Below are 20049 nucleotides of genomic sequence, written 5' to 3'. Positions count from 1 at the left end.
TTGCAGAAGATTTGAGTTACTTAAAGATCATTTAAGCGCTAAATTTACAAAATTATTTAACAGTTTAAATAAATACTGAAATATTAAACACTAATCTAATAACTGATATAGTATTAAAACGGTTGAATCCTGAATATATGATAAAAAGTTTATACATAAAAGTGGTTAAGATTCTGACATACAATGTCAAGTATGGGAGCTGTGCTATAAGTGGTTATACAATCCTTTGAACTAACTGCAACAGCAAATTGCACAAAATGTTGTCACTCTCCTGGATTTGATCATTAAGTTGTCAGTTAAAGTGGAGAAAAGATTTCTCTGAGCTTTGCTCCTTCCATGCTTTCTCTTCCATGCTATCTTCTCCTTGATCTTTCAGTTCAAATCAAAGTGTAGTATATATTTTTATCAATTGTAATATCAGTACTGGGTGATGCAACTGAAATGGATACACACACACATATACATACATACATACATACATACATACATACATACATACAGTATATATTTACTAAATACTAAATATTTCTTCTTGCAAAAACTTCAATTTCAGGAAATTAGACTTAAAAGTATTCAATATTCAACTTTTAAAATATACTTTGTATTCCTTCTTTAGATGCTTCTAAATGATGCAGTTCAACTATCACACAATGTAGCAAGGAATTCCATAGCCCTAAATCTCAAGATTGTTGTTTTTGTTTTAAAGGAATCATAAATGGATTAGTCATATAATTTCATCAGAAAGACTGGAACTAAGAATGGTTGTATTAAAAGAAATAGCATTGCTTTTAAGATTTAAGCTCAGTATTTGCAGCAAAGCCTAAGAAAAACATCCACAGGAAGTCTGAGGATCACAGATTACAGAATTGGCTGGATGGTCAATTACTATTAGTGTTAGGGCAGCATCTTATCCAGTGGGAAAAAAGGTTTGCAGAATAGTTATCAAATAGAAATGGTGCCAATTGTCTCAGAGAGTGCTGTGCCTTAAACTGAACAGCATACAAACTAATGGGCTATGTATGGAATATATTTTTGATTGTGGAATTCAACATTTGATTGTCAGTTCTAGAAACAAAACATTATTCTTTATTTTTAATAAACTCTGTGACCAAATATACAAAACCGTCACAGGTTGACTGATAAGGGTATCTGTACAGATAAGAACTAGGTGTAGAAGGAAATGATGCTACCGCTTGAGTTCAGATCTTCAAGATGCCACGTGGATGTTATGTGGCAAAACACAACCATTTTCACATGCTTCAGTCTTTTTTGAAATAATAATTTTACTTTTATGTATCTTGGAGCTTTTGATAACCTCGTTTAATTGGACATTTGTAACAAAAAACGGAAGAAGTGTGCTGTGAATTACCTTTTACGAAGCAATTACAGTATCAGTTCATAATGAACCAAAGCTATAAAGAATCTCTGCAAATTGATGTTTCTATTTGATGTTTCTATTTTGTTATAACAGTGATAGAGTCCATAAAATTCACATTGAGATTAATTTCACTTGTCTCTGCAAAGAGCGTATCAGTGTGGGATTTAAAACCCCACGACCGGCCCGGGAGGGAGTAGCTCATTATGTGAAGTGAGGCTCCCCCCACCCCTTACCTGCCATATTTTACCCGCACACACAGAAACACACACCCGAAGCTCGAGAAAGGTTATCTGATTTAAGTGCGCTTAAAGAGATGAGGCAGGTTTTGTTTTTCTTTTTATTCTATGTCGTTTTAATTGCTCGCGCCGGCCATACACACATGTACGCCGCCCAACGAGCTGCTGATTCCTTCTTTCTGTTTCTTCTTTTGTTGCTTTGAAAATGCCATACTATAAATTGCCCGAGATTTCGACGGGGGAAAAAGAGAAGGCGAAAGAGAGAGGGAGCGGGGCGTGGAGAGAAACAGGTCGCCCGGGCGACTGGCTTTGCATTGCAGAGCTTCGGGTGGAGAAAGGAGGGGGCGGAAACACAGCCACTTTGTCAGTTGCAAAGACTGATTTGATGTCCTTGATTGTCATTCGAGGGAACTCCCTTCCCAGCCCCCTCTTCCCAGAACAGTCCGGAGTGGCAGAGAAGGGTTTAGATGGGTGGATAAACGGATGGTTGAGCGAAGCGAGATTACGGAAGCCAACGCAGCCGTGAGGTTGGCAATGGTACCTCAACAACGCCCACCTGTAATCCCAGGCGGCTGATTGGCTGCTGGAGACACCGACCCCGCCTGTCAGCCAATCGGACCGTCAGGGAAAGGCGAGGATGGTCTGCCTCTCCGTGGAGGGATTCCTGGAGAAGCTGCAGAGTGGTGATGCTCTGACTACACTCTGCCCCCCCCCCCATTGGCTCTCGCGTTCTCTCTCTCTCTTTCTCTCTCTCTCTTCCCCCCTCCTCTTAGCCATCCAGCCAGCAGCAGCCGAAACTTCACCCCTAACATACAAAGCCAGCTCGCAAAGAGTAGGGGAGGGAGGGGGGTGCACAGACTTTTCGGGGCGCGGAGAAGAGCTTACTCGCAGCTCTACACTTTTCGCGTCTGTCTTTTTGGAGAAGAGTGTGGTTATCCCTGAAGTCTCTCATTCCAGGAGAGCCGCGCAGAACAAGACAAATCCTACTCGTCGCCCAGACGGGAAAGCTGAAGGACAAGCGCCTCCTGCTCCCGGTTGCCTGGTAAGGAAACACCAAGATGCACTCGGTTGCAATTTCTTTGCTTGTGGCTGGGCTTTAGATCACGTTTGTGTCTCTCTGTGTTTGTGCATGTTTGTGTGCGTGCGTGTGTGTGTGTGTGAGAGAGACAGAGAGAGAGAGAGCAAGCGAGCGCAGTAAATGTGCATGCGTGCGCGCGGGCGCATACAACCACAAGCACCCACATAAATAATATGTAGCGAATTTGAGAAATAGACCGAGAAAACTAGGGGTGAAGTAGCCTCCCAAAAGGGCAGTGAAGGGAGCACATGTTTCTTTCTGGAATATTGGAAAAGCAGTTTCCCCACTGCCCGCTGACTTGAAATCGTTGGGCTGGGTGAATATCTGACAATCTCCACCCACTCTCTTTCGACAAGCCCTCCACCCACTTAGGTTTTCTGTTCTGGAGGAGAAGTCAGCTGGTGGGTGTCATGGGGTGAAATGGAAAGGGGGGGCAGAAAAGGGGCGTCGGGGGGGGGAGGGAGGAGGATTCCTGCCTGCTATTCAACATTAAGGACCAAAACAGAGTCCGAAGCTGGAAACTACCAAAAAAGCAGTATGCAAAACCGTAGCTTCAGCTGACAGATAAAATTAGCTCCCGAAAGAATCGGCTTCGAATTTGTTTTTGTTCTTTTCTCCCGAGAGCCACAAAGGGGAGAGGGTGGAAATAGGGCGTGCGCAATAAAGAAGTTAATTACAATGCGTTTTCAAGCATCAGTCTTCTGACTTTACTTTTCTTCTCCTGCAAATGATCATTTGGCTAAGAAAGACTTGCACATTCAACAATTTCCAAAATCAGGTATTCCCCCCCCCTTTCCACAATGGCTTGTAGCTCTGGATTTATCTGCATCTTTCTGGATTACTAAGGTTGTTGGTGAGATGCAGATATAGATGTTATTCTTCAGCTGTATTCCCACGGGGTGTGCAAGGCTTTTGTTGCAGTGATGATAGTACATGACTGAAGTGGCAGTTTTGAGATTTTTAAAAATGCATGGTACAGATCTTCCATTAAATATTTTTAGGAATAGGACAAGATTTGTAATGTTTAGATTCTTGAAAACCTGTTTTTTCTTCAGAGTTCCTCTTGCATTTTTTTCATCAGGGTGATTTATGATTTGCTGATATTGTATATTCACTCTACATCTATTGTGGTTTGAAATAAAATGTATACTTAGGGTTTACCCATCTTGTTAGAACAAAAAAGTTGAAGGAAACAAGTCAAAAGTTTTGAAAATAGGGTTTCTGTTTTCCTAAAGAATACCATGCCTCTTGTTTTATTTAAAAGGTGTAAAATCATATATTGGAGTATGATATATATATATTAAAGACACATAAAATGAATCTTTCAATCTTTAGTCTATTGTCATTTATATGAACTCTTACTGCTATTTATTAAATCTAGCTGAGTGATTTCTATCAGATGGAAAATGATAAAAAGTCCCTGTATAAATTTAGGCGAAAAGCTTTCCAGTGGAATCACAAATGAACAGGAAAAAAGTCTGACCATAAACTATAGACCAATATTATCCATTAGAAACCTGCTTAGCATGGGGAATGTTAATTTTTCTTCCCTTAATATTTACTTATATCTGGATTACTAGTATATTTTAGCAGCAATTTCCCCATTTTTTCCACATACTTGGTGTTTTGTTTAAAAGCCAATCAGCACAGTCATTTTACATACTTGGGTGCTATAACCTATAACTTACCTGTATTTGTGCAAAATACTACCTATATTTTGAAACTGAGAACAATCAGTCTGATTTTGTTCATGCTTACTTTGTCTTGAGTAGTTTTAATTAAAATAGTTATTTTATATCTAAACTATATTACTAACCAAATTACATAGAGGAATTTGGTTGATTCAACAGAAACCTTTATAGAGTTAGGAAGTATATATAACATTTCCAATATAAATATCCAAAACATTCATTGATGTAGCATTTTCCCCATATGTTTGTGTGCTTTCTATTGTAATCAGTGTAGAAAACAAAACCTTTGGGAATATGAAATGGCTAAAAAATACTCTGTCCTTTATAAATAAGTCTGTTCCAGAAGGATAGATGTGTTAATCTGTTGCATGAAAAATAATAGTTTAACACAGCATATTTATTTAAAGTTTTTAAGTTTCTTATCAGTCTTTATTGTTTAAACCTTCCTAATTTTATATTTAGACATTTATGCTTGCTCAGTTTTTCTTTTTTAGTTGTAGGTAAGTTATATGCCAGTTTTATAAATATTACTGTATTTTCTTATATTGGAATATTTAAAATATATATTCCTTGACAATAAAACAAATCCTTTGAATCAGTTACCATATACAATTCATTGAGGCATTTCCTCTAAAATCAGTCAAAGGCTGATCTTAGTGTAAGTTCTCTGAGAATCTATTTGTACACAAAATGTTGAGAAAAAGGTATCATAGGGCACAGGATAATGGCATTTGGTTGAAGATTGTCCTGTAATGCACTTGGAAAAAACAATGAAATGCTTCTGTAATCATGTTTTAAGTCAAAACAATATAACATACCTTTAAAAAAAGGTTTAATTTTTTTTAAAAAAAGATTTATTTTTATTTATTTATTAATAATTGAAGCCAACATGTGGATTCTAATTTTTAAGGCTTATTCTGAAACTGGAAATTTTATGTCATTTATTAAAAACTGGTCCTCCCTCCCATTAAACAAATAAAAATATGCCGTGTAACACATCTGGCATATGGAATATGAAAATTAATAGTAGATGAAAAATGGAAGATAGAAGGATTTTTGACACTAGTATAACTTGTAAATACAAATACTAGAAAGCACAGTTAGAGATCTGATGGGTAATGTAAAAGTAGAAAGGAGTGCATTGCTAGAGTTATGATGGAAGAATATCCATATAGGTCTGGTTAGCATAGCAGAACTGTAAATATAAATGGAGGTTAATGGTAGTCATTTGATTATATAATCACAAAATAAGGATTTAAAGAAATCTCTTAAATGCTCTTTATTTATGTTATTGGGAGTGTGCTATGTTTATAGCTTGAAAAAGGAAGTTCAGGCACAAACTAAGTTATATGTAATATTTTGAAAAAAACCTCAATGTATTAAAAAAATTAGTAATCACATTAAAACATTCAAAATATTATCTTTAAATTTTGCTATAAAAGTTAAGGTATTTTTTATTTTTGATATAATAGAAGATTATATCAAAATAAATATTGTAAGTGCATGATATATTTGTCTGATATATTGTAAAAATATATTATTTTCAAAGATCTATGTATTCATTTATCTTAATGAATAATTGTACATGAAACAAAATGATCTTGTTGGTGTTCCAAGTAATTTGTTTAGTTTGAGTATTAGTCTGTATCCAGAAGAGCATAATTAGAAATGCACACAGAAAGCCTTTCGGATAATGCTTGGACTTACATGTACTTGTGACATTTATAAAAACTGCTTCACCTTAAATAAGCTTAAGTGAGTAAATATAGTATAGTACTGTAGTACCTAAACAAATATTTGTGGTTTTTCTATAAAGTAATCTGCATAACTGTAGGTGTGGATTTTTTTTTTTAATGCAATGCGCTAGTCAACTGGAGGAGACTTTCGTAGCTTCGGGAATTTTTTGCTCATATCTAAAAAACAACATGCAAAGAAATATGGCATTTATCTAAATATTAAAAAGTATAATTTTGTTAATACTTTGGATACACCGCTATTAGAAATATCACTACTTTTGCTATCTTGAGGTTTATCCAATATTTAGTTGTAAATAAAAAAGGATAATTGTTACATTAATTAATATGCAAAAACATTTGTCTAAAGATATTGCAATTTGTTATGGATTTATTAAGAAAAATGGACCATTTCCCATACAAGTTGTTCTGAGTAAGTAATTATGATACAACGATCCTTTTGTTGCTTGGCTTGCATAGTTTTAAATTGTACTTAAGTTTTTCTTAATTACTCAATTCTAAAGATTGTCAGTTACTTCAATAGTAATTCCACTGATCTTACAAATACTAGAATATGTAATTTGATGTGGAGGGAAGGAAATGTGGTTTTATATTTATTTGAAATTCCAAGGTAAAATTTTTATTTTACCAGTTCCATCCATTGGGCTTATCTTCATTTCTCTTCTAAAGAGGGCTTACTGCTGTCTTTTTGAATTTATAAATACTAGAGAGTCTCATTCCTGGAGAAAAATCTATCTGTGTGGTCCTTAGGAATCAACATCAATTTGATGGCAAAAATCAGTCAATCCTAGTTTTATTTTATAGATGCAGTACTAATGACTGAAGAGCAAAAAGAGAAACTAAAAATATTCAGTGTGATTTACTTGGTGAATTATCTGTTATTTATTACTTTATAGTTCTTTGACTGTCATTGGGCTTCAGAAATGTAACATGCAATGTTAACCTGGGAAAAAGTAAGATATTAGATTATTTGCAGGGTTATGACACATAATAAAGCAATTACAGAATAGAACATTACATTATTTATGGTTCATTTAACAAGTTTTGCATATCGATAGAAGTAGTCCTTGACTTATTTCCATAATTGGGACAGGACCTTCTGTTGCTAAGCAATGTGATCAAGAAGTGGTGCTTGATTTTATGACCTTTTTTGCCATGGTCATTAAGTGAATCAGCATAGTCATTAAGTGAACCACATGCTTATTAAGTGAATCTGTCTTTACCATTGGCTTTGTTTGTCAAAAGTGCCCTGGAAAAGTGACCAATGGGGTTCATGTGACCTCAGGATGCTGCAATTATCACAAATACATGCCAGTTGTAAAGCGCCTGAATTTTGATCACATGACCACAGAAATACTGGGATACTCATAAGTGTGATGATTGGCCATGTCACTTTTTTCATCACTATTATAACTTTGAATGGTCACAAAGATTACCTATTTAGGTAAAATGTGTCAAACTGTAAATTTTATTACTATGTGCGGGGCTTTTTTTCTCATAGAATGCCCAGAACGGAGTTCCTGCACCTTTTTTGGATGGAACTTTGTAGGATAGGCAAGGCGGGTTGTATGACGTGTGTGAGTTCCGACACTTTTTTTTTTTTTTTAGAAAAAAAGCACTGACTGTGTGATCGTATCCTAGAATTCCTATGTAAAAATGTCCATAATCATAATATATTTCTTGATGATTGAAATTTGGCTGCAGGATTTCTAAAAACCATAAAAAAGGAAGGGTGTTCAGGAACCCTGAAAGTTTTACTCCCAATATACTGCACAGCACAGTTCTAGGCATAATTTGAAAACAAGTTCCACTGAGTAAGTGTAGGTTGATGATAATTTGTGATGAGCCATTTTCCAAAGTGTAGACTTGTTTAATGGTCAGAATTTAAGTGGAATAGATGAATGGATAATCATTCCTGAACTTTGTTTTACCAGACTTGTTTTCTGTGAACAATAATGGTAAATATATTTGAATACATATGAACTTTAAAAACATCTAATGGAGATGAACAAACAAAAGGATGAAAATGTTCAAAGACCTCAGTTGAAGTCAAATCTTTCAGGTAATTTGTAAATTTGCTTCAGACTTTCAACAATTATATGCTGCATCCTGATTCATTTTTATAATGTTGTTTTGTTTATTAACATTTGTTAAGAGGTCTCTGATAATTTCACCAATTAAATGCTAAAAGAAAAGTGCTGGGAAAATCACCTGGACAAGAATAAAAGCTTCAGGGCATCTAATATGTCTGCCTTGATTACTACTTTCCAGACTTTTGTCTTTTCTTTTCTTTTTTTAACTAAATGGAAAAATACCGACCTTGTCCCTTGTTTAAGCTAGCAAAGAAACTCTGAACTGTTACAATGTGCATGTTTACATATATTTCATATTGCTTACAAATATTGATGTATTCTTACAACCCAATATTTCAGTCTTGATTTTATATACATATAAAATAGTAGCAGAATGACGAGTAGTAGGGGGACATATAATCCTTCTCAAAGCAAACATAATTTTGTTTCACAGATATATCCAATGAAATAATGCTTCTATTAAAAGAGGAAGGGATCCACTCATTGGGTAAATTACATATTTGATAGACAGTCCCATTTTTAATTCTTCTAATTCTCTGCTGGGTAGTTATTTAGAAGGACAGTTGGTTTGATCTACCAAATAATCATTTCGTACACCACATTTCTCCCTCGTCCAGACTCACAATTCAATTTTGTTATCTACAGAATGTTTTATATAAATTATATATATTTTAAAAATGATGTTTTATAATCAATTGATACATACTTTCTCACATTTATTTCTGAAACTCAAGAAACTACACACATTAAGTTGCACCAGCTCCTTCTCACAATAATTTATTTATTTCCATTGTATTTGATTATGAAAACAATATATTTGAACTTCTATAGATACTTCCCCCTCATGTTTTTTTCTTGCAGGATTAATCCCACATATTGAATATTTATACTCATTTCTCATTTAAGAAGGAGTGAAACACTTTTTATTTAAATTCTGGCTCAGAGCATGTTACATGTGATCATTCTTCCCTAGACCAGTGTCCTAAACATGAGTTGGGATTATAGTACTTGGAATTTGTCTTTTTAGCTTAAAATTTTGGAAACTATAAGCCCTCAAATGGTGAGCTGCTGATTGGGGAAAAAGCTGTCAATCATTACTCCTAACATCTATTGTTTAAAGAAGAAAAACAGAGCTCTGAAAACGAGTCCTTACGCCGATTTCATTTACATGTACTGTATATGATGTGGAAAAGTTTGTTTTAAATTTTAAAACAAATTGAACTGTTTGAGTAATGCAGAAAAAATGAACAAATCATGTTCATATTGTCAAGTCATTCAGATAGTACAGTTTTGTTTTTTCTTTTTTCTTTTAAAAATTCTGTTATGATTTAGGTTAGTTGGATAATCTAGATAAAATGGTTTAATTGTAAATCTGCATTTCAACATATTTCACATATTCTCTCGAAGACACAAAAATTCTTAGAAATTATTTTAATCCTAATTGAAATCTTCAGTCTTTACTTTCTTGAATGCAAATAAATAAATAAATAAATATAAACATGATGTTAACAAAGCTGTGAGGATACATTTTCTACCTGGAAAATGACCTAAGAGATATTTTGAGTACTAGTTGTAATATTAATACATGGAGAATGCTTTTGTTAAAATAAGTTACATTGGTCAGACCTGACAGCTTATTTTCTGATTTGCATTATTATAAGAAAATTATATGTCTCTTCAAAACTCCCAGCAGTCTTGTTAGAATTAAGCAAACTAAATCCTTGAATTGGGTTTCAAATGATAATTAAAACTTACTGTCAGCTCATTAGAATTTTGGGAAGTTGGATTCCATCCCATTTAAAATGATTAAGTATGTTCTGTCACACAGACACACATGGGATACACATGTATAACATAGTCTAAAAAAATCTCTTCCCAATGCTTATGGGAATGCTTATTCTTCTCAAAACATTTGAGAACGTTACAATAACTTCCTAAGCAACTTTTTAACAGTTCCCCATTGATAAATAGGAGAATTAAATAACTGTAACAAAGATAATTTTGAACATCTACCCTCTGAAAATATTTTTTTAATCCTAAACATGTAAATTTCTCTGAGTTGTATGCCATTTTAGTAGCTATACAATTGCAACCTTAATAAGAGCCCTCATTTCTGATGGTAACATGTTCAGGAGACCTTAGGCTGTGGACTCTGGAGATCAAGTATAATTTATCTCCTCTATATGCTATCAGGATTACTGGTTTCAGAAGGGAACTATAGGCAATTCAAATCAGGATAAAAACCCCAGCAGAGAGCAACTAGAGACAAAGTCATGATTTTGTTAGCAAATGACCCTGTTGTACTTTTGGCACTTCTGTTTTTTAAATGCTACTGGCTGAGATTCTAAAGCTCAAGGGTGTGAAAAATATATTTAAATATAGCGGAGAGAAGGGGATTGCAAGAAACCAACTATAAATATAATGAAGGAAGCTAGTTACATGGAGAAAAAGATACATAGGTCTGTATAGATTATGGCCAATTCATTTTGGTAACTTGACAAAAGTTCATTGTTCTGCTTCTATATGGCAAACTGCCTTGTTTGAAGTATCCAGGTGATTCTTAGTCAATCATCTTTTCTGATATTCCTTTCTATTCTTTAGGAGCAAGTATTGGGGTACATCATAGAGATAATTTTGAAGAATATCTTTCACAAACATGTATTATATAGAAGAACCCTACAAATATAAGCACAGTTAGATGTTCTATATCAGTGATTCTCAACCTTTCTAATGCCGTGACCCCATAATACAGTTCCCCATGTTGTGGTGACCCCCAAGTGGGTGTGGCCACCAATAAGAGGGAGTAGGACAGCTAGGGAAAAGGGAAAAAAATGGCAGACAGCATGGTTTGGCGACCCCCGTGAAATGGTCATTCGACCCCAAATGGGATCCCGACCCACAGGTTGAGAACCACTGTTCTATATTAATTAGACATAAAAGAGCTATCAGAAGGCCTAGACTGCCCCCCAAATATCTGCATGAGATTTGCAAAATGATCCATCAATGGGGTGAGCCTGAAGGAGTTTTGCACCCCCCTTTTCTGAATAGGTCTAGAAACTTGGCTGATTAATTCATATTTGTGATTTAATAAAGTTGATTCCTCAATTTTAAAAGCCTTGTGTATCATATGATATGTATTCATGCTACCTTGGAGTGATATTTTCAGAGAGAAAAAAGCTATTGAGGGTCTTCTAGGTGGAGTTTGGGGCTATTGCGCTTAAAGAGCTATGCAAAATGCTTATGGGGCATGTTCAGATCAAGATACATGAATAGCCAAGAAAGCTGCAGCATGATGGAAAGAAATATAACAATAACAGCACTCCCACTTTCTTGCATCAATAAATAATCAAGAAAGACATTTCAGTACAATATGAAAATAAAGCAGATGTCTCTTGATATCAGAAAACCTTTATGAATTAGGAATTAAAATTATGGCACTAGATTAGTTCATGTCATTGTAAGGTTTCTTATATCTAAAGTTACAGTAAACTGAAATTCAAAGATACCCCAAATTCTTTTTTTTTACAATGACAAAATATAGTTCTTCATTTTTGTATTTATAATTTTTCTGGTCTTTTCTTTTTATTAGTCAAGCCAAGATGACTAGCTCTTTTATTTTCCCACCAACATATTTTCCATATTGATATATTTAAAAATTGCTTTGCTGAAGATTTATCTTTGGAAAGCAAATTTTCTTGATGTAAGAGCACATTTTTAATTAGCCCTAAAGTTCCCAAAATACTCCTATAGAATTACAAAGGCAATATAATAATAATTCTCTAATTCAGGATAGCATAAATAAAATAAGGAAGACAAAACATCATTGTTGGTGTCCTGTACTATGACTACCAAAGAGAAGGGGAAGATTTCTAAAATCAAATTGCAGATTTTTAAAAGAGTTATGTAGTAGTATTAATGGAGTGATTTAATTATTCTGACATCCGTTGGAAGACAAATTCTGCCAAGCATGATCCTTATGGGAAATTCATGACTTATGTGCTGACAACTTTCTCACTTAAAAATGTGGAGGAAGGCACAAGAGGATCAGCCATCACTGATTTAATCCTAAAAATAGGGAACTTCAGAGATAAAGTGAAAATAGAGAAAACGTTGGGAAATAAGAGACCATTTAATTCTGGGGCTTTTTTAAAAATGATTTTTATATATTTGCAAAATGAAAAATGTAAAATATAGAATGGAAGAGAATAATGAACCAATGATAAAAACAAAAACAAAATTAAATAACCAAACATACTAGAAAGATTGTATTAAAATTGGATATGGACAAGCATACAACTGAAATTTTACAAAATTCTTTTAAGTAAAGTCAGTGTAAAATTAAATACGATTCCATTGTAGGAGAGGCAAATAGTTGTTGTGATTCTGTGCCAGCCTTTGCTCCCAACAGCTGAGTCTGAGGAATCTGAGGAGGTGGAGGAGGCATTTGAAGGGCCATCAGGGGCAGAGGGAGGCTCTGATGAATTACAGGATTCACGGTTTGATGCAGAGCCTGGGCCATCCAGTCGTGTTCCTGATGAAGCTCAGTTGTGTGAGGAGAATGAGTCAGACTCAGAGGACTCACACCTGATGGACATGCTAATTGATGCACGCATACGTCGTCAATTAGCGAGAGTATATCAACAGCAGTCAATACGGCAACTGCAGGGTAAAAGGAGAAGACACTGAAAGGCAACGCCTTGGGACTGCTGTATAAACAGAGGAGGTGTGGGTGGTGCTGGTTGCTGAAGGCAACCGTTTGGTCTGTTTGTCTTGCTTGTGACTACTCTTCTGTTTGCATCGTGTTTCCTGTGGACTATTTCCTTCATTTGGATTGAGTTTTGCTGCTTGTGTTTTGGACTATTTGGCAGGTTTGTCACCCATATTAAAAGGGGTTTGTTTTAGAGTCTCCAGCCTATTTTATCAACAGGCGTTTGGTCCTTGTGCCTTTAACAAGGATGACTATAGGCTGGGATAGAACAATAGTAAAGGACCTCATGGGGGAGCTAATTCCCCAAAAAGGAAATAAAAACAATTGTGAATAATTCTAAAGCAGACATGTCAAAGCCATCCTGGAAACAGTGAGGGAACGGCCCCCTCTGCCTTGGCCCTGGCCCAGGCCATCTGGGAGCCAATGTAAAATTTTGTGGTAGCCATCTATGCTGAAACACATTCAGTCTTAGCTCCATAACCACCACCCCCTGGCATGGCCTGAGAGGAGCAGTGAGGCTCCTCCAATAGACCACGCCTCGGCACTTGCCCTGGTCCCACCCCCTTCTGCCTGAGACCCTCATATCTATCCCACTCCTGCCCAGGCCGCCACAGGCAACCTTGATGCGAATGATGTAGAGCTGGCCACACCCACCCAGTAGGCCACACCCATTCCATCCATGCCCACCCAATAGGCTGCACCCACCCTGGCCACACCCACCCGTCCCCCTGAGGACAACCGCAGTGCTGATGTGGCTCTCAATGAAATCGAGTTTGACACCCCTGTTCTAAAGAGTCAGCAGCAGAACCAGCTAATTTACATAAAAAACTAGTCAAATTTGGAAAAAATGTATATAGAAAGTGGAGAAAATCTCATTGGTAAGTACGTAGTGGCATAAAAACTGAAGCATGATGGCAGGAAAATTAAAGCAAAGAAAGACTTTTGCACACATTCAGCTTATGTGCCGTTGTACCCATTCCTGGCATGGGAAGTGCTTCAGACAGTTGCTCACCTACTAGTTACTTCATGACTAGACTATTGAAATGCACTGTATATGGGCTATCCTTGAAGGCTACCTGGAAGCTATAGTAATCCAAAAGGCAATAGTATGAGCAGTAATAGGTATACCTTCATGCACTATGTGTCATCATTGCTCCACTAGCTTCATTGGTTATCATTTGGCTCTCGGGCAGTTCAAGGTTCTGGTTGCCACCTATGGAATCTGCTAGCTCTATGAGGTAAAACAGAATTGGAAGCAAACAACAAAAACTACTTTTATTGGAACAGCTATAGTAACAGAACAGCTATAGTAACAGTTAAACTTCTTTTAATTTTGGGTGAATTAATGGAAGGAGGGGGAAGTCTCATTTTTCTAAACAATTTTCTTCTATCTTTTGCTTTATTTTAATTATATTAGTCACTTGGAATCATTCTGGAGTTGAGCAGCCTTTTAAAACCAATAAATAACCACAGAATAAATTGAGGATGGAGAAGGATGATAAGAACTAATTTGCTTCTTCAGGCATATTCAAAAGAAAAAGAAAAAAGTTGCAGCATTATTTAAGTAGTACCATGTTTCCCTGAAAATAAGACCCGGTCTTATTTTTTTTTATTTTTTTTTGCCCCCAAAAGAGGCACCCGGTCTTATTTTCAAGAGGTGTCTTTTCTACCCACCTCGCGGTGGCATCGACAGCCCAGCTGGTCCACTTCTGTGGCCGAAGGAGCAGCTTCATTCTGCAACTGAGAATTGAGCTCTGGCCTGCATTTTGCAGACAGAGGCCTTTCCGAATCCATAGCTCTGTTCTTGGCTACAGAGATCTTCTGGAATGGCTTCTGACTGTGAAATGCAGGCCGGGGGATGTTGCAGAAGAAATGGGTCAGCGAGGCGAGGCAAGTGTCAATCCATGGGAGGCCTGGCTGCAACAATAAACAGGTGCAGGGTACGTGGGGCAGCTCCACCCCCCATCCCAGCATAGTTTGATTTTTAGGCGTGCGCCTCATCTCAAAACTAGGGCTTAATTTGGGGACAGGGCTTATATTAGGCCCACCCCCAAAAATCAAGCTTCGGCTTATTTTCGGGTTAGGTCTTACTTTTGGGGAAATGTAGTATTTGATTCAGTCTTCTCCAACTATAGAATATGTGTATCCCATATTGATAGGGAAGAACTGGTTAGAAGAGCCAGATTCCAGTTTGAGCTTAAAAGAAAACCAAAGAAAATTTACTTGCACTGGTCAGGCTTAAATCTCCATAGTAATATAAATTACATCTCAAGACAGTGAATAAAATTAGTTATGATTTGGCTAAATCATTATGTAGTATCTTTGAGAAATCCAAAAGAACTGACAAAGTTCCAGAGTGATTGTAGATACCTTGCAAAGAATGTAGTTGCCAGAATCCTGAACAGATTTCTAAAAATATGGCTTGGCTGCTGGTTTAATAAATTGTGTGACTAAATTATACTGTAGGCATAATATATGTTAATTCAGCAAAACATATGACAAACTATTCTGTTCCATCCTGGGGCCAAGCTAATCAAGTGTAGAGTAGATAACATGATAATAAAGTGAATATAGATGGCTCAAACATTTTTTTAACATATTTTATTAATTTTTTACAATAATCTTTAGTGCTTAGTGAACATTGTGTTGTCTGGGTTCATATAGTTAAAAACAATAATTAATTTCTATAATTGATCAATATGTTAGTTTATAATATATTTCCTTGATCCTCTCTTTTTCCAGTAATATTCTCCTTTTGTCTACATTAAACAAATATAATTCTTAATACTTTCAATACATTCAGAGTTGGATATAAACATTTTTCTAGTATTTGTACCTATAACAATAACATCAACATATAACATCTTTTCTGATCAGCTTATGTTTCAACTATATAGAAGTCATCTTATTGAGTCATTATATGTCCTGTTTTCAAGATTCTTATTTAAACTTAATTTCCCCTCAGTATCAAAACTACTCTTATCAGTCATAATTTTCTCAAAATTTATTACCTTTGAATATCCAAACTTTTCATTCAAATACACAGTCTCAATATTTTTACATATCATATATTATAAAAGTATTATACTACTTATGTATCTTATCCCTCTTGCTGTAGGGCCCCTTTATGTCCAAGCTTTGTCTATTCTTTTAACCATGTTCAAATAAATATTTAATCATATAATTTAGTCACACAATTTATTTATTTATTTTTGCACTTGTTCATCTTCATGTTTATTTCTTTAAAAAAAAACAAGTTTTATTAATTTTCCAATTTTACAAAGCTCCAAGTGTTAAGGAAGCAACATGGTGATTGGGTAGTCCATAATGAAATAACAAGCTCTTCCATGCATAAGTCAGGTTACATCATCAAAAATTTCCTCTCTATTTCCCTTAGTTATTGTATTACATTCAAATTAATACATTGCTAGTTATAACTCAGTCAGTTAAGACATTTATCAATATATTTTGTCTTGTACACCTTCATATCCTGTTTTGAATTTTACCTAATTTCAGTTACAGAATTCCAGTTAACTTAATATCCATAGTCTTTAGATTTTGGGTAACCCAAAGTTCCCTTAGTTCATTACAAAATAATTGTCATATCTAAGATACATTTATTATTTACTCAGATAGCTTCTTACTTTATTTCACAAACATATTCTATGTGTCATCCTAATACCTCATCCCTTACTAATATGATAACCTTTATCATCTCAATCCAAGTTCTGTATTATAATCCAAAACTATTATTCTAGTAACTTTTTTATTTCCCTTACAAATCTAGATCCTAAATATTAAATCAATTAGTATCTTTTAAGTTCTCCTTAGGCCACAGGTCCGCAACCTGCAGCTCCTCCCTTTGCTGAGTCTCTGCAAGAAGCAGGAAGCAGGAAGCAGGAAGGGTAGGAGAGAGCTAGCTAGCCTAGCTATGCTAACTCAGGAATTCTGGGAGTTGAAGTTCATGAGTCATAAAAGAGCCGAGGTTGCCTACCCCTGAGCTAGCCCAATAAGAATGTGTATCAGCTTGTTGGAGAACAGTTTGAAACCAGCTTGCCAGATGAACAGAAGATTGGAGAGAGGAAGAGAGAGGGGGGAGAGAGAAAGAGAGAGAGGGAGAGAAAGAGAATGAGAGAGGAAAGAGGGAGGGAGTTAAAAGAGAGAGAAGGAGAGGAAAGAGAGAAAGAAAGAGAGGGGGAGAGAGGAAAGGGAGAGAGGGAGAGAAAGAGAGGGGGGAGAGGAAAGAGAAAGGGAGAGGAAAGAAAAAGAGGAAATAAAAAGAAAGAAAGAGGGAGAGGAAAGAGAGAAAGAGGGGAGAGAGAGAGGGAGACAGAAAGAAAGAAAGAGGGGGAGAGGAAAGAGAGAGAGGGAGGGGAAAGAAGGGGGGAGAGGAAAGAGATAGAAAGAGACAGATGAAAGAAAAAGGGAGAAAAGAGAAAGGAAAGAGGGAGAGAGGGAGAGGAAAGAGAAAAAGAAAGAGAAAGAGAGAGAGGAAAGAGAGAGGGAGAGGGAAAGGAAGAGAGAGACAGAGACACAGAGAGACACCCTTTTGACATCTAAAAGGAAGATAACACTGCATATATCCTTTTTACCAATATATATATATATATATTAATAAATAAAATAAAAAATGAACACCAGGATATAATAAACGAGCCTGTTTAATATAAACAAACTTGTAGTTAAGAAGAGTTACTAAGCTTTCATCCGGCCAAAAAACTGCCTACAGTTAGAATAGCAGGAGATCAGGAAGGCAGCTCATATAGCCTCCTGCCTCTGCGTCCGGCTCCTTGAGTGCGTCATCGGCCGTTGATTGTGTTAATCCGTATCGTACAGAGTTGTTCCTCATCAGGCAAACTCAAAGCACGAAGCTGAAAACACCAGCCTGAAGATGACGAATGGGACTTCATCGAAACGTCGCCAAGACACTTCCAATTTTACGCGGGAGAAAACCCGAAAAACCAAAGACCTACATACAAATACCCGCGAAAACCTCAGAAAACATATATATATGTCTTCCTCTACAGTAAGAAGAAAGACACAATTCTCTTGCCTTCTTAGATGTTTCCATCCACCGTCAACCAGATGGATACCTACATACGAAGGTATTCCGTAAACCAACCCACACGGATAGAATCCTCCATTACCAGAGTAATCATCCTGTTTCCCATAAAATCAGCTGCATAAAAACGTTATTTAAACGCGTTGACTCCCACTGCAGCACGGATGAATATAAGAAAGAAGAGAGGAGACACCTCTTCCGTACGTGCATATATAACGGTTATCCATTAAAATTTATCAAACGACATTGTACAACTTTCCAGCACCAGACCACCCAACGAAGAAGGGATTCCCCCCTACAAAAAACACGCATCTCCCTCCCATACATAAGTAACATCTCAGAGGCCACAGCCAGACTACTAGCACCCCATGGTATAGAAGTAGCTCACAAACCTAACCAAACCTACGATCAAAAATTATGCGTCCAAAGGACCCCCTACCTACCATGGAGAAATCTGCTATTGTTTATAAGATCAACTGCAAAAACTGCGACGGCAACTATGTGGGAGAAACAGCCAAACGCTTGAAAACTCGCCTCCACGAACACAAACTGGCCATAAAACGAGGCGAACCACACTCACAACTTTGGATGCATATGGCACAACAAGGCCATCAGTTTGACTTCAATAACACCCTTATCATAGCCAGTGATGCCACGAAGGGAGGTCGGCTGCTAAAAGAAGCCTGGTTCTCGAATAACAACTCAATCAATCGTCACATTGACTTGCACCCAGCACAACAAGCGCTACGAAAATGGAACTCAAACCATCATCCTTTATATCACAAACCTTACAATCAACATCCACAACATTCCAAACCAGGAGCTACACCTCCTCCCTACCAGAAACAATCTGATATAGACTACCCAGAAACCCCCCAACAATATCAAGGGGAAACCACACCCCCTTAATTGGAGAAAACAATAATAATGATTGGAGCGCTTAAGAATAGAACCACTAAATTTAGCACTAACCATAATAATAATAATAAAGGTGGATATCCCATACAGAGAGGGGAGAAAAAACATGTGATGACGACCCGTTCGCTTGATAAAAGGGAAAGTAACATGAGCGGGGAATCTGCCCAAATACCAACAGACTTTTGCTCACAGAAATGGGGGGGATTTAACCTGAATATTGACCTACGAGGGAAGATGAGCATGGGGGACACCATGATGGAGGAGGATGATTCAAACATTGAAAAATACCACATCCAGTTGATGCTTGTACATGCGAGCGAAGATAAATATGGGAGCACGCAGCAGAGGAAAGATGTTAAATTGCAGCCGATGAAGCCCCGCCTCCATGGTAGGATACACAATGACATCAAACTAAACCCCCCCACTGCAACGAGAGCCAATACTGCCGGGAGAGGGCGGAACATAACTTTAACAATACCCCCTGAGGTCGACGGAAATGTGAACAAAAGTGCTCGAGAGAACGACAGAAGAAATCTTTACTCCGATTCCCCCCCCCACCTATCAGCTGTTCAGCAGGGAATGCTAGCACAGTCTAGGAACCACGTGCAGACGTCTATGGAACCCGTTTGAATCACCTTGTTAGAAACGGTCTCTCAGCCCTGAAGATGTTGGGGAGTTTTCCCAACGAAAGCTTGGCAACCTTTTAATATAGTAAAATACTTTAATTGAAGTATTTTAACTTTAAACTCTCCTGGTGAACGCGCTTTATTCATTCCATTTATAATTATGCCCGGGAGTCGCATTTTCACCATCATTATTGAATATATATATATATATATATATATATATATATATATATATATATATATATATATATATATATATAATCAAACAAATAAACGTGAGCACCAGGGAGTATTTAAAAAAATTTTTTTAGTAAAATTTAATACAATACCAATAAAATCACCATAAAAATTAATAACTAATAAAACGCCTAACTTTCGTCAGCAACTGCTGACATCATCAGGGCTCAAAATGCCGGTCAGTGGGAGAGTCCTCTTTTATAGATTGGTCAGAGTCTGCACTCGGCTCCTAGATCTTGTCAATGGGCCTGATGCAATAGGCTGTTTC

At 36.6% G+C, this 20049-nt stretch overlaps 1 protein-coding gene across 7 annotated transcripts in view; it reads left to right on the top strand.

The window, feature by feature from the left end:
* The first annotated feature begins 1986 nt into the window (after positions 1 to 1986).
* SYT1 (synaptotagmin 1) overlaps positions 1987 to 20049 on the top strand; it is a 359166-nt gene continuing 341103 nt past the window's right edge. For 2 of the 7 annotated variants that reach the window (XM_039355245.1, XM_039355207.1), the window contains exon 1: positions 2523 to 2656. Coding sequence is in view for 2 of the 7 variants with exons in the window: in XM_039355193.1 (XP_039211127.1) it covers positions 2252 to 2656 (405 nt within the window). In the remaining 5 variants the exon portion in view is untranslated. Of the gene's footprint in view, positions 2657 to 3268; positions 3471 to 20049 lie in introns of those variants that run through there. The other 5 variants (XM_039355193.1, XM_039355200.1, XM_039355223.1 and 2 more) reach the window with 5 other exon arrangements.

The sequence above is a fragment of the Crotalus tigris genome, unplaced genomic scaffold (assembly GCF_016545835.1).
Source record: "Crotalus tigris isolate CLP2741 ecotype Arizona unplaced genomic scaffold, ASM1654583v1 scf7180000017571.3126492, whole genome shotgun sequence".
In the NCBI taxonomy this organism is placed as follows: Eukaryota; Metazoa; Chordata; class Lepidosauria; order Squamata; family Viperidae; genus Crotalus; species Crotalus tigris.
This window is presented reverse-complemented; position numbering and strand designations above follow the sequence as displayed.